The sequence below is a fragment of the Lonchura striata genome, chromosome 6 (genome assembly GCF_046129695.1).
Source record: "Lonchura striata isolate bLonStr1 chromosome 6, bLonStr1.mat, whole genome shotgun sequence".
NCBI classification, from domain to species: Eukaryota; Metazoa; Chordata; class Aves; order Passeriformes; family Estrildidae; genus Lonchura; species Lonchura striata.
In genome coordinates, this window is record NC_134608.1 from 44,114,155 (window position 1) to 44,129,707 (window position 15,553).

Below are 15,553 nucleotides of genomic sequence, written 5' to 3' on the forward strand. Positions count from 1 at the left end.
TCAGAGCTGACAGCAGCAAAACAGGCCATCTCACCAGCTTGACAGGACCCTCTTTTATTCTTCCCTTGGCCCACTTCACATTTGACAAGTAACAAGACATCTATAACACAGTAACAAATGCCCCAATTTATTCACCCAACCTAAACATGTGGACTGCAGTGGCTGCCTCTGTTAATCTTTGCCAGAAAAAGCCATGCTATTCCTTTTCTATTTGTCTGTCTGCTAATTAGGCTAGAACAATGACCTATTGTAGAACTCATCCCCCAGTTTTATGTATATGCATGAGCATGCACCTGCATGTGCAGACCCAGTCTCACTGCAAACAATTCTGGAGATCTCTATACTTGTGGGGAGAAAATCAGATACACTGTAAGAACAGGAAAGATTTCAGCTCTGTTCCAAAGAACAAAATACTTTTTGAAAAGACTGTGTTAGAAGTACTTTGACTGCAGGCAACTCCCTTACAAGCTGTTTGAACACAGCTACCTCAGCACTCTTGAGAAACAAAACAGATTTATCAAAAAAGCAAGGGATTCTGTTATTGCTGCAATACAGTGAATTACCCAGCAAACTTCCAGTGTATGGCAAAAGAGGACCAGAGTATGGTTTTGGGAGAAAACATGGAGCAAATGAATACTGATAACACTGCCACACTGCTTAATGAGTTTTCCAATATTCAAAACAACGACGACACCTTGTACAAGGGTTTAACATCAGTCACTCTTCACACCAAAAGAAAAATGATGTAATGAAATTGACTGGATTTAAATCAACAAAATTCTGTAAAACCCCCTTCTTGTTACTCAACCTCCCCAGAAAACAGTAATATTTAAGGAGTTGAAACAACCTTTAGCAATACCTAGAAACAAATGGAAAATCTTTTTATTCATTCTCCTTGGTTACCTTACTAGAGCCAGCTGCAACATGAACAGCACTGTGCATTCCAGTTCAGGCCTTTATTTATCTTTCAGTCTGAGAGGAAGACAGGACTGCTGCTTCTTACTGTGTGCCAGTGGTGGGCTGGGAAAGGCTGGCCATGTACTCTCCAACTGGACACTGCACATGCAATTTAAAACCAAGGACCATGTGCAGTGGGAGTGTGCAACCAGCAAAATAGAAACAGGAAAGGTTTCTTTGAAAGAATGTTTTGAGTGGCCACATTCAGACAGGACTTGATTTAATTGAAAGGTAAGTAAGCATAAGGAAAACTAACAATTGTGACAAAGAACGGAAATACCAGAGCACTTACGTAACTCATAAATTACATCATTTCTGTCTGCATGTTACAGTGAAAAGCTATTGTCTCCTGGTTCTGCCACTGTCATAGCTGTAGACTTCTAACGTCGCCTGAACCAGAAAAAACACCTACAAATCAGAGTTTTGACACATTCACACAGCCACCAAAATGAAATTCCACAAATGGATTATTAGTTAAACTGCACAGCTGATAAGACCATTAGCACAAAGCAGCTGACTAGGACAAAAGTAATGTTTCTTCCAGAAAAAGCTGTTGCAGGACAGAAATCACAGTCACCCTGTTCTAGTTTAGGAGATTCTGTGAAACATGCTCAGTTTTACATGCCCAGTACTATACTTGTGAGTACAAAGGTTTGAGAAGTTACTACTGACAGAGGAGTAGGTAACTCTTAGGAAGATTTACTCAAAACAGCATTAATGTAAGTCATAATTGCATTGGTATTAACCAGAATCAAAGGTCAGCACAGCCATCTGGCTGCTGCTGTACCAAGCAAAGAAGCTTCCCTTACACACAGGTTTCATCCAAAGAGCTCAAAGCACTTGAACTACCAAGTCTTACCCTGCCCTGGGGTCTTTATAATCTCTGTGAGCTTTAAAAAAAGAGAAGAGGAAGTTGAAAATGTTAATTGGTAAATCTGTTACCTTATGGATGTCATACTCCCAGCTTCTACTCTTTATTAACAAAAAAAAAAAAAAAAATTAACATCCCTTTGCACATAATTCTTAATAACAGCTCACTGCAAGCCATAGGAAGAAGGATGGGTGAAGAAAAAGTCTGCCAAAAATCCCTACCGCTAGAAAAAGGGTTGGCTTTGGATTGTGGTGTTTCCTCACAAAGCAAGGTTTTAAAGTTTACAGGTACCTGCTCTCTGCTGGAGATACACAATTCCACTGGCTCAGAATAAGGAATCACTGACTTTGGAACTGACATCCATTTTGCCACCTAGTTATTGTTTAACAGATTTTTGGCAGTAAAACCCCTAATGCACAAGAGAGACAAGAACCAAAAATTCATTATAACTCAACAAGATACACAATTAATATATTTTACAAATGAACAGAAATACAGTAGGTTTTCTACAATCCCACTTCTATTGACTTGTAATTGCAGATGTTTCCAATTCAGCAAGAGACCTTGAACATATTAAGTTTCTTTGCACTGCTGTCATCCTTTACACAAACAGAAATAAATACACACCATGAGCCCTCTCTGAGGCTGAAAACTGTGTAATGCTTTGAAATTTAAGCATTATTTACTATGTGCCAAGTCTGATGGAGCCCCAGAAAATTCAATTCTGAGCTGACACAATCCAAGAAAAAAGCAAAACAGCAAAACAAAACAAACAAAAAAGATATAAACAGCTGCAAATTAGGGTTTGCACATCTAGGGAGAGTATCAATCTCACATTGATGTAGTAAAACTGAGAGACAGCCACCCAATGCTGGAAGAAGTCAAGCCACAGCAGTTTAGGCAGTTACCACTGGGTCTTGGTGACTTTGCCTGTGTATGTTCCCAGCACAAAGAGAATGCGAGATAACGAAGTTTACATGTAAACTTTTTCAGTGCAGACCCAGGGTGTGGTTCTTTTGCAGCTTAAAACCAGATTAAATCCAGAGACTCAACAGAGCTGAAAAAGGAGAGTGTCGCTATTTCCTTTATATGCGCACACCAAAAAAAAAAAAAAAACCAAAAAAAAAACCAAAGAAAAACCAAAACAACAAACTCAAAACAAAAAACCCCTAACCACAAAAATAAACTCTAACTAGACAGTGTTTCAGAGTCCTGGAAAGTAGTAATCAATTTGAAACATGCACCAACAAAGCCTGAAAAGAAAGTTTCATTCACCATAGCCCAGGAAAACCACTGACAACAGAACTAGAAGATGATGTGGCAGACCTTCAAGAATGCTCCTCACTCCCTCCAGGTTTGTTCCTTATGGTATGTTCCTAATGGCTTTTATCCAGTGAAATTATAAATAAGGCCATTTCTATATGAGGCTATTTCATTTTGTCACTAAACAAAGTAGCCCCATTCAGAAGCATAAAAGTTGCTATGAATAGAAAATAATGTAATCTTTTAATATATCAAATAAACTCATAAACATAACACACTAAATCAAGCAAGGGGAAAACAGACTCAAAACAAATATCTACACATGAATGAAAGGAAAAAATCCACTCACTAAATGGAGTAGAACAAGAAGAGGTAGATTTCCCTCTAGATTTCCCAGACTCTAGGTACCCATTACCGAACAGTTTTTAATTACAAACTTGCACTTGCAACAATTCCTGGATAAGCAAAGGAAGTACAATGCACCTTTGGGAGTGCAATAGGGAGAGAAGGAGTGCAGAAAGTCACCCAGCTTCTGGATAACATCTCCCTACAGTAGTCAAACACCAGGCAGAGGGCAGAAGACACTTAAGGTATCAAAATATCTTGCAACCAAGCCCATGGTTTTCCACAGCTGCATTTCAATCACAGAGTTGTCAACAGGGAGAGACAGATATGCTGTTGGCTGTCCAGGTTCTAGGAAATAAGGCAAAACACCGTTTTCTTTTTGCTTTTTTATTTCATGACAAACAGATTAGGACATGAGTGCTGCTTCCCAATACAGCCTCAAATCAATGATAGAATGCAATCAGAGTTTATCTCCTGATACACCAGGTTTCTCTCCCAGCATCTTCCAAGTGCTAAAATACTCCAGACAGTTATTCACACAATGCCAGCAGAAGCTTTATCGGGTATTTGAAGGAACTGAATCTACAGCAGTTATCCCAAATAACAAATACCTCCCTGACCCTTCACTTTCTCAACAGAGCTGTTTTTCTCAAATTAGTGGTTGATCTACTTCATCAGAAAGTCTGGATTAATCCATATTGCTCCTCTTATTTGTCAGGAAGACATGCTAAGAAACCTTCTATGGTGGTTAAATGGCATGAGGTAAGTACTTCACCATGAAGGTTTTCTTTTCTGCCAGCTTGTCTTGCTTGGAGGCTTAGTTGCTGTAATGAATTCATGACTGCTTGCCAAGGAACCGCAGACAAAACTTTTAAAACGTATGATGTGCACCAAGAAACACAAAGGAGATGAGAAGATGCTAAGTGCCTTCGCATTTCTTCCTTCAATACTCTTCTATCTCCTGCATATTAAAACACCACGGTATGCCCTGCAGTATTAGCCAGCAGGTTCGAAAAACAGTTTTCTATTTCACAATGTTCAGAATGGCAAAGAGAAATAAGAGGCTGGGAATAGCAGCCAACCCTGATCAACTGCCTCAACAACAGGATCAAGGATAGAAAAGGGTAACTGACTTTTCAAACAACTGAAGCAAGTATTTTCTTTTTCGGTTATGAAAATATGGGGGCTTTTTTTCTGGTTTTCATTTGGGAGAACAGAATTTTCTCATTTATTTGAGAAACTGCAGCTGTCACACCTTTCTGACAGAAACCTACAACTTCTAACACCACACAAGACTAACTCACAGCCAAACTTTCCCATTTTCAAGCAAAGAACAGTTGCCTTTCACTGGAGAAATGCCTGTGGTGAGTTGAGGTCAATGCACCATGTCTCAAATGGCCACTTACATTATGACATAGCAGGGACAATATTATTGCAAAAAGCAGCTGGCTAGTTACAACATCTAGACTGAAATATCTAAAAGGAACAAGATTTCTAAAAAGTATCTATCAACTGAGGTATATTTGAGGAGCAGAAGCTTTAAAGCAACCAAACTCTTGCCACTGACAATATAAAAGTTCTAAAAATTAGTAACTTTTTCATTTGATTCACATTATGCTTAAAGCTCAATATTCAGCAGCAGTTCTTATGCTGGCTTTAAGGAATGCTCATGCTGATGCACAGCAAGTGTTTAATTTCCACATCTTAAGAAGTGTAAACCCCCTTTTCTTTAAGGGTAGATTTGCTGTGGTAAAGAAGCCACTAAGATAATTGTGAATTCAGGTACCTCTTTCACTGTGAAACCTGCCAGCTACCCCAGCATTAAGGTAAGCCACTAGCAGGATTCCATGCAATTGTGGATATTTATCCCTAATATACTTTTGCACAGCCTTTAGGAAAAGGACCCTTATAGGAGCAATCCATTACCATGCATTGCATGAATAGCATCAGCTCACAAATCTGTCCCCCAGCACATGGGCATTCACTTTTTCTGAGCTCAGTAATAATATCAGCGTGAGCAGAAGCTAAAATACCATTGCAATATGGTTGCTTTTGCAGCCAAATTCTTTGTCTTCAGCTATGACAGAGGAGTGTTTATGTTTTTATAGCCCTTCCTGAAGACAGTTTTGCTTGGTCTACTCAGAACACAGAATATCTCAAGTTGTAAAGGACTATTTAGTCCAGCTCCCTGCTCTTTGCAGGACCACCTAAAACTAAATCCTACAATCAAGAACATTGTCCAGGCACCCCCTGGCTTAGATCTATACTGAGCCAATGGCCAGTGTATTAAAGGAACATACTTTAGTTAGCACTGCCCTTACTTCCACGCATCACTTCTTTGTGCAAAATTCAAAATATCAAAAGCATTTGCCACAAAACCGTGGCAAACTTGGATGTTGCATTTGTCATCTTCTCTTTGCATGGCATGCAAATACACCTATACCTCAACCACCCTTATGCCTTCTTAGTAAGAGGCCTCTCACATTACTTTAAAACACAATAAAAATGGAAAAACAAACAATATATCAGAGTAAAATTAAATCTCCAAGAGATTCCAGTGTCACAGAAAGGCTTGGCTCATTTTAATTTGTGTTTTTATGAGGAAGCAAATACAAAAAGGTTCTTCTTAATAGATATTTAAATTTGGTTAGAGAGGAATTTAGGTATGTAAAATGGATCAAGAATTAATGATATCCAGGCCATGTGAAATTGCTGTAATGAATTTGCATAATGAGTAAAGTAAAATTCTGCAGCATTTACTGAAATATTTTATCTATACACTGCAGCAAACATTACATATTTAATAAGAAGCAAAACAAAATCCTGAAAAATATTTTTTTTTAAAAAACTAGGGGGTCCAGAAGCTGCATGGATCTGGACTAATTCTGAGATTGTGTAGCTCTGAGTGTCCTTGCTGAAGTTAAAAAAACAGAATAAAAAAGAACCATAGCTGAAGTCCCAGTTTATCCTACCTACTACAGCTTCATAGCCATAGAGCCAAGCTAGTAAAGACTTGTGAGAGCGAGGTGTGGAATACTGAAAATATTTTGCAGGTATCAGCCCTGGATAATAGGTTTTAAAATGCTATCCAACTAATTCTAGTTCATATACTTTGACTAACTTGATACTATGATATCAGGAAATTTATGTGTAATGAGAGTAATTCCTTTGGGAATGCAACTCTGACAGGCAGAGGGAATTTAGGAAGTCGAGTGACCGCTTACAGGAAATATATCCACTTAGAAAAAAAGATTAAGCTTTTGACATTCCTCTAGAAGGCCTGCAGTGATAGCTGTATGCCAGTGACACTGAACACGGCAGAAAGAAATTATGTATTTTCCAGAAATAAGAGAAACATGCTGCTAAATGCTGTTTACAAAAAGCAGCTCAGTCTTAGAAGGATGCAGACGCATAGCTGCTGTACAGGAGACTGGGATCAGGGTTTAAAGATGCACAAAAACCATCTAGACTTCCCTGAATGTGATTGAACTGAACCACATGATGAAGCCACAGACGGAAGGAAAAAGCAGAGGGAGTCATCCAATATTTTGAGACTGCAGCTTCACCCAGCAAAGCAAAACAAACCTGCTCCACAAAAGCAGAACAGGGTGCAAAGATCCAGCTCCATTTTATCTGGAAACACTCACTTTAACAAGTACAAATTACACCAGAGCTGGGGTGAGAAACAGATAAATTCATGTCATTCACTGTGTGCTGTGGAAAATGAGAAGCATGAGGAAGGTGCATCTGCTCAAAAGAGGTGACAGGTATCACCTGAAGTCTCTGCCTGCAAGGTAAAAATGGAGCAAATAATTCACTGCTGGAGATGAGACAGTAGCCATTAATATATTTGTCTTTCTCACAACACTACAAACTACCACTGGCCCAACAACAGAACTCACTAAATCCTAGGAAGGGAACCCCAGGAGAGGAGAAAGAACATCTTCTTGAAAGGAGACATTGCACACAATCAGAAGACTCATGAATCAAAATAATTCTGTTCATTAAGAAAATAAATGTGATCCTTAAACAATGAAAGCAAGAAAAAATTCAGGATAGTCCTAAATCAGCAAAATTACTTAAATAAGGTCCCCAAGCTTGTGAAACTTCCACCCTTTTGCTCTGCTTTTAACTGGCCTATTTGCTGGCAGAATTACACAACCCTTCTAAATGACTGCAACCAAATGTTGGTTCCTTTCTCAAGTATTCATTCAATTGCTCAAGTCAGCTTAGGAAAGGTTTTCAAACAAATTACTAAAAACCTAAAAAAAAAACAAACAACAAATCAAGAAAACTACCTAGTCTAAGAACTGAAGCTCCATTTGGAGAAATGACATTTCATAGTCAATTATTCTTGAATGTTACAAGGTGTTACCAGATCCTACTGAGCAGGCGACTCCACAGGCACAACCAGAACCATCACTCTGACAGGCTTTACAAACTGTGATTTCATTACCTTCTATGCCAGCAAGATCAGGTTCAGACACTTATCTAAAATCATGTATTTGACACATCCACAAGACAGTAGTGGTCCAACACAACTTCCTAAATAATTTCAAAGACCAGAGCTTGAATGTTCACTTTGCTGAGATGACATGGTCAGAAGCAGCTGATTTACTTTCCAAAGTTATAACCCCCTTGCTTGCTGATATGGAAGCTTCAAGGTATTGCAGACCATTTTCAATCCAACAGAAGACAACAGACCTAGCACCATGGGTCTGCAAACAATAAATTTACCTGCACAAAACACATACATATTCCCAGAGGAGAACATACACTTGATGCCAGTTAGTTTCTATCTATCATCCATTATTAGTGATGGATATTTACTGTAAAGGTAATTAAAAAAAATAAAATTTCAGAGCAACTCTTTAGAACCAGAGAGAAAGCAAGAATGAACACCAGAAGCTAAAACTACAGGAAAATGAACTATTATTTTAACACAGGCACAATACTTAAGGTTCCAGCAGATCAATGATTAGTTTAGTCAAAGTATAAAAATCCAGAGTTTCATTACATACAGGTGTAACTCAGCAAGGCAAATACTTGCACAGCCTGTCCATGAACTTGTATTTTTTGTTAATTACCTAGGCCCTTTACCATTTGTAAAGAGCTATAGAGTGCTCTCATCTGAACATCACTAATGTATGTATACTTCAATATTCAAGAGAGCTAAAATCACCTAAGCACTCCAGGGCTTTTCTGCTCAAGAATTCTTTCTGACAGATATATACAATAACATTATATAGTTATATTTGCACCAGTAAACTCCCCATGTGGACAGGGATCTGGAGAGCAGAATGCTTTTTCCTTCTGCAGATAAACCCCCAGCAGCAGCCTTTGTGTGATTCACTTAACAGCCTGAAATCTAAGCTCACATGCCCAAGTGACTCTGTACTTTTGCACCTCTGCCTAAGCCAACAGGGAACAAAATGAAGGTGGTCAACACCCATGGATCTGCAGCTCCTGCTTACAACATCACTTCAAATGGCTCATGTGGAGAACAAAAAGTCAATTCCTTGCAACCAAGGAGTTAATTAGCAAAATGGGAAGGAGAAGCACATGGATGTTGGCATAAGGCACACAGGACAACAAAAGATGTGGAGCTTGGGAAAGAAATAATCCATAAAACTGAACGAAAAAGCTACATTCTTATGCAAAACCAGATTTCCTGTTCTCATCCCACTTTTTTGCCCTCCTTTGACAGAAAACCCTTGGCAGACTGTCTGGCCTGACAATGGAAAGGTGAAAGCACAGTATAAGCAGTCGGTCCTACTTGTGCTATGTGCCAAAATGCCAAAAGCAGGCTGACCTTCATTGCCACTGCCAGAAACATGAAGTCAATCTGAACGTCTAAAAAGGTTGTCCTGAGCATTCAGTGAGGGGTTTTTAAAAGCTGCAAAAGGGAAACTTTCCAAAGCTGGAAGTAGTAAAGGGAAAATTCTCTTAGCAGTTGCAAAATTACCTTATAAGCCTTTCAAATAGGGTAGGATGAGCTAATAAAACCAGCCCTTAAACTCTGGAGATTCAGTGTTTAAACTGTGCTTCTGGTTCATAAATGAAAGGCATCTCTTATGCGTGCTCTAGTATACAGGGGAATCAAGCCACATCAGAAAATGATTATTTTATTTGACTAGACTCAAAAGCACACTGAAGACAGGCAGCAGAGTCAGCAGAACACTCTCCAAAACCTTGCCTCCTAGTGTTCTGCCACCCTATCAGTGTTAGTTGCCTGCTTTTGTAAGATGCATCTTTTAAAAAGACTTCTCAAACAATGAAAAACAAGTTTTCAGAGTATACCACAAAGCTCATTCAATCTGTGGATACAAAATACACATCTAGTTACACTTTCTAATTAAAAGATATACTCTGGCTATATTTTTTAAACAGCTTCTTATTGGTGATACACAATCCTGTCCTACTTCTCAGGGACATGAGCAACTCACCTGGAATAGTATTTTCTTAGCTCTCTCAACAACTCAGCCAGCACTACTTTACCATAGATCTCTTCTGGACAACAAATGGGAGGGAGCATAAGTTTCTCCACTGTCCAAATGGAAAGATGCCCTACATTAATTTACTTCTAATAAAATCCTTCAGCAATGGGTTTCACATACTACTTCATTCCTACAGAGAACTGGCAACCCTAAACACGGACAAAAGCCTCTGATTTCTGCTACAAGGGATGACTTTAGTCCATAAAAATCACTTTGGTAGCTTGGTGGGAGGTCTGAATGCAAAATAGCATTTCAGTTTCTTAGGCAGCTCCTCTCAACTCACTTCTTCAAGGATCAGCTCTGAAGCAGTGAACCCAAACCAAACCAACAGTGTGACTGTAGAAAAAAGCTAAGTTCCTACCTGCTTTGCACGTCCTGCCGTCGTCTTCCAGCTGCACACCAGTGGGACAGGCACAGCTGTAGAAGGGGTCCCTTGGAGACAGCAGGCACAGATGGGAGCAACCACCGTTGTTTTCTTCACATGGAGTGTGAACTTCAAGAAACAAAGCAGATTTATTCTAATTTTTCTAGAAGCCCATAAACTCTGTTTTTTCCATGAGGAAGAAATTACAGATCCCAAATGACTGGCATAAGCTTTAGTAGTAAAAAAGCAGAGGAATCACGATATAAAATGCTTGATTTCCCCCCACCCCAGCCTCTGAACTCTAGGGGCACCTAAATTGAGATGCATGCAACTGATGAGACAACCAGTTCTCTGAAAGAAAACAACAATTTGTACAATTCCTACATTACAGTACTGTTGCATGTACAGAGATGGACATATGACAACTGAACACTCCTTTCTCCTTTAGAGGAGGAAAAAAGACATGAAACCATATTAATAAGTAATTATTGGTAAAAATTGCCATTTATAAAAAATACTTGCAACTTTTGCAAGATTTCTGCAAAACTGTTGTTTGAATCATCATCTAAACTATTTTAATATAAAAGCACAAAATGTGTGGCTGATTTGACCTTTGTTACTTCCACTGACACAGAGAAAAAAAAATGGTGAGGAAGGAATCCAAGCCTGATCTTAATGAAGTCAATGGCATCCGAGCTATTTTCAGCATATGCTCTTTCTCCGTGTGCTGTATTTTCTTTGTGACTGACTCAAATACTATGACCCAAGGCTGGGACATTCCTGGAGCTAAAAGCAATGACAAGAATTCAGCACAGACAAACTCTTATCTGAACTGTGAGATAGACCAGGGTGCTGTGCATACCCAGCAACCTCAAGGAAAATTTGCACATCCCCAAGAGGATCTCCGAACTCCTCTTGCTTACTTTCAGGCCTGTTTACTCACATCCTATTAACTTCATTAGAATAACAAATGTTATCTTTAGGGAAGCAGATTTTAGAGTTGGCATAAGGAAAGAAGCCAGTCCAAATGGCAAAAATATTTCCTCTGGACAAGGACTGATTTTTCCCAGAGCTACTCAAATATGTACATTTTACAACACTGATTTTAAGTCCCATTCTCACAATCCTAAAAAAACCTCCAAAACCTAGACCAGCTGCCACATGGAATCACGTGAACATACAAAATATATGGAGCTCTACTCAATTTTCAATACTCTACTTCCTTCAAAGTAGCACTAGAGAATATATAGAAAAATAGAGGTACAAGTGTGTTCATATGAAACCTCAAAACTAAAACTCTTCCATACTAATACATGCACAAACTATTTGATATGTATTTAAGAAACGACAACCAAGTTTGGACTGCAAAAATGGCACTTAAAAGTACAACACGAACATTTTATGTTTTGTGGCCATTTTACTTAAGAAAAAAAGCAATTATAAGCATCTCTGATAGCTGTCTTTAAAACAATGGCATTAAAATGATGCCAGGTAAGCTGGTACCGTTCTTGTTCAAATTTTCCAAACCAAAAAAAGTCATTGAAATACTGCACTGGATTTTGAATTTTGCTACCAACTGGGACAGTGAGTGAATGCCGGAGACCACCCTAGATCAGGGGTGGCTCCGTGTGGTGGAAAAATCTCTCCTCCAACCCGTGCTTCCAAAGAAACGCTCAATAGCTTCTGTTGTTTGGTCTCAAGGCAGTTTATTGCAAGCTATCTAAAAGATTGTCTTCTCTGGCTACTGCAGTTTGCTCAGCAGCTCCGGCAGAGTCACACACACCCCTGACACCCTCTCTGTCTGCTGTCTTCTTCTTCTCTCCCCCTGCCCAGGGCTGCTGCTGTCTTTTATATGATATATTACAGGATAAATGTTTACAGTTTATCCCCAATACCTACTACCTATATTAAATGGTGCTTTTCTACTCTAAACCAATCCATAAGTGCCAACATCACCAAGAACATGAAGGTAAGGAAGAAGAACGAGGGATGACAGGACAGGCCCAAATCCCTCCATCTTAAAACTTCTGACTCCCATGTACAAAACTAAAAACCCCCTGTACAGGACTTAAAACCCCCCTGTACAGCATTACAAAATTCTTCCCTCTACTTCGTGACTATTTCTACTATAATATCTAAACTTTTGTGACTTCTTGTTCTTCCTGCAAGGTTGGTAACTCATTCCATGGTTCAAACCCAAAATCACAGCTGTTTCCAGCTGCCTGCCAGGGTCTCAAATGCTTCTGACCTGGGCCCAGAACCTTCAAAAATGTCTGAGGGATATTTTGAGCTCCAACAAGTGAGTTCACACAAATTCGGGCCAGAACACTCAAAGCAAGGCACAGGATTCAAGCATGTCTAGCAACCAATCCTTTGAAACTGCACGCTGGCCACTTTCCTGGCTGACACTGTCCCTGACAGAGAGCAGCAGTCATGCAGGGTTTGAGGGCAAGCAGGACGTACAGTAGGGCTGCCGGTCCGGGCTCAGGACCTGGATGTCCATGGGCGAGTAGAGGGCAGACAGGATCTCCCTCCTCTTCTCTCCCGTCCTTTTGTTACAGGCGTGGATGGAGCGCGTCTGCCAGTCCGTCCAGTACAGAGTGTCCCCAGACAACGTCAGGGCAAAGGGATGAGTAAGGCTACCTTCGACAACTTTTTGCCTTTTTGGGAGAAAGAGTAAAGATTAAAAAATTGATTGCTTTCACTTGTTACCACACACACGAGAAAACATTTCGCTCTGTAGAAACTCTGTAGGAATTGTCATCTTTCAACAAATTCACAGCACCAAGAGATTCACCTGGTGATGAAAGTGACAAGCAGACTGAAAAATGTAAAATAAGGTTTTATCCCTTCATAGCAACAAGGAGACAAACATACTGGGTTTCAGAGCATCAAGGTATCTGATTCAGGCTCTACACTGACCCCTTAAGTTCCTTAACTTCTGGAGCTGTGCAAATACCCAAACACAAGTGACTTTTCAAGGAAACTTAGGTTCAAAGAGTGCTCCTCTGATTACAGCAGTATATGACATCTTTGTTCAGAACTTCAGTTGCACTCAATCTTTTCTTCCAGGAGAAAAAGGCAGAAATTACCTAGGAGTCTCATTAAATTACCTCCTCTTAACTTTGTCTTCAGCAGAAGTAAATATTTTTCAGACTAATTTTTAATGTAGAGCAAAGGTCAGTTATGCTTTTCCTAAAACTAAATATTTATAATTAATACAAATCAGAAACATTTGAGATGGTTTTTCAATGACATATAGCCACACCTCCAAGGATTAGATGAACTGGAAGCCACAAAACACATGACATTTCTAACATGTTTTCACAGGATCCCAAAGTTTACACCTGTTGCAATAAATGCATATAATTTAGATTCAGTAGTTTTGAAGATATTTATTGAGTCAAAGAAAAGATGCTGGACAATTCCTCAGTCAAAACACTAGGTACTCAGTTTTCACAAAATCCATGCATTTTATGTATACACAAAGGTATGCACACACCTTTCAAACCAGTGTTGTGACACAGCAAAGCATTATTCAGAATTTTTCATCATATGACTTTGAGAAAGCTGAAATCTCAGTCTCATCCTGAAGGAAAATGAGGAACTTAATTTTCTTATACCTCTATTAAATATGCCTTCAATTTGTTTCCAGTGAAGATGTTTAAGGAAAAACAAAAAACACCTAACATTTGGCAGGGAAAGGACTCTTTCTCATTTTGAGCAGCATAGGTAATTATCTGCATTTTCCAGGGTAGAAGGGAATAAAAAACACCTCCAAAATTCTTGATATATATTCAGACATGGACAAGTTTAAAATGGACTGACACATGCACAAAAATACCAGCATATACATGAGAAAACAAAATTATTAATAATCTTTCTCTTCTAGAGATAAAATTGAAACTGTTCTAAAAATTCTAATTGCCACTACTTCTTAACATAAAACACAACAGAATAAATACAAATACTAATTTCACTTTCTCTTTCCACCCTCACATTGCTCTTTCCTCTTAACTAATAACAGCAGTGGCTGTATCCTAATATCGTAACAGCTGCTTTCCACTATGTATTGCCCCTATTTCCATCATTCTTAGATATCAAGTCTCCCATTCTCCTGTAATTACATCTCTTGAAATAGTTCCAGAAAATGTGGTTGCAAATTAAAGCTTGCTAAGAGGCAGAGTGCTCCAGTAACATTAATCCACCACACAGAATGCAAATTTCCTTTTTATTTAAATTTTGAGGTAATCCTGAATGGATTCTGGGATGGGAGGGTTGGAAGCATTTGAAACATCACAGATTTCTTTATTGTCATGGATGAGTGAAACTCGTTTGCTCCATGTTTAAGGAACAGAAAAAACTTCTGAAGTTACCATCCAGCCCTTACTGAAGTACACCTTAACACCAGAATCCAGGAGTCCCAGCTTCACAGACGTCTGTTTCAACATTGATCAGTGGAATGGAAAAGGGAATAAATAAAAATTTCATTTAAAAGAAGTTATGATTAAGATCAATCTTCATGGCATTTTATCAATATCTGCAACACTTTCAGATTTATTATGTTGGACAATACCTAAAAGTTCACGTAATGTCACACATCAGGGACTTCCAGAATGCACCCTGTACAGGGATATTCTGACCTCAAGTGTGCATTTACATGCTCTAGCAGCTCAGTAAAATATGCAATAGCCAATTTTTTCTTAATGCAAAATACATTATTTTTTCCTCAAATACTACTTGATTTATGGTTCAACAGAAATTTGTTTGGGAGGTGGGGCATTGATCCATCATAAAGTAATTTGAATAGATTGCTGGAATTGGTCTATTCAAAGTCTTGCTTCCTTTCAGGTGGCCTTTCTCTACCTTAAAATGAGACTAATAGATTTTACTTGCCAATTCATACTTCAAGATTTAAACACATATGCAAGTAAAACCTGTATAATTTGTATGTGCACGAAAACCCCAGAAACAGCCTGGAAACCTCAAACTCTGCCACTCACCACCAAATCAGAGAAACGTATTCATGCTGAATTATATGAAAATCTTTTTTTCTGTCTACAAACCTGGAGCTACCACTGCCTTCCACAAAGGCCTTTTCCCTCGTCTCTGCTCTGGACTGTCAGTCAATACTTGTCACTTACTACAATGCCACCATTATCCAGCTCTTACACAGTGCCCTCAAAGGAACTTGGGAATGTTTTATAAAGGATGTCAATATTGCTATTGCTCTTTTATGACTGTGAAAATCAGGCA

General features: G+C 38.9%; 1 protein-coding gene across 1 annotated transcript in view; it reads right to left on the reverse strand.

Moving 5' to 3' along the window:
- The window catches only part of LRP5 (LDL receptor related protein 5), a 132,430-nt gene that overhangs the window by 71,513 nt on the left and 45,364 nt on the right, over nt 1-15,553 (reverse strand). The window contains exons 4-5 of the mRNA XM_021555189.2: nt 12,761-12,957; nt 10,295-10,426 (exon numbers count right to left, since the gene is read on the reverse strand). Of these exons, the coding sequence (XP_021410864.1) occupies nt 10,295-10,426; nt 12,761-12,957 (329 nt within the window). The remainder of the gene's footprint in view (nt 1-10,294; nt 10,427-12,760; nt 12,958-15,553) is intronic.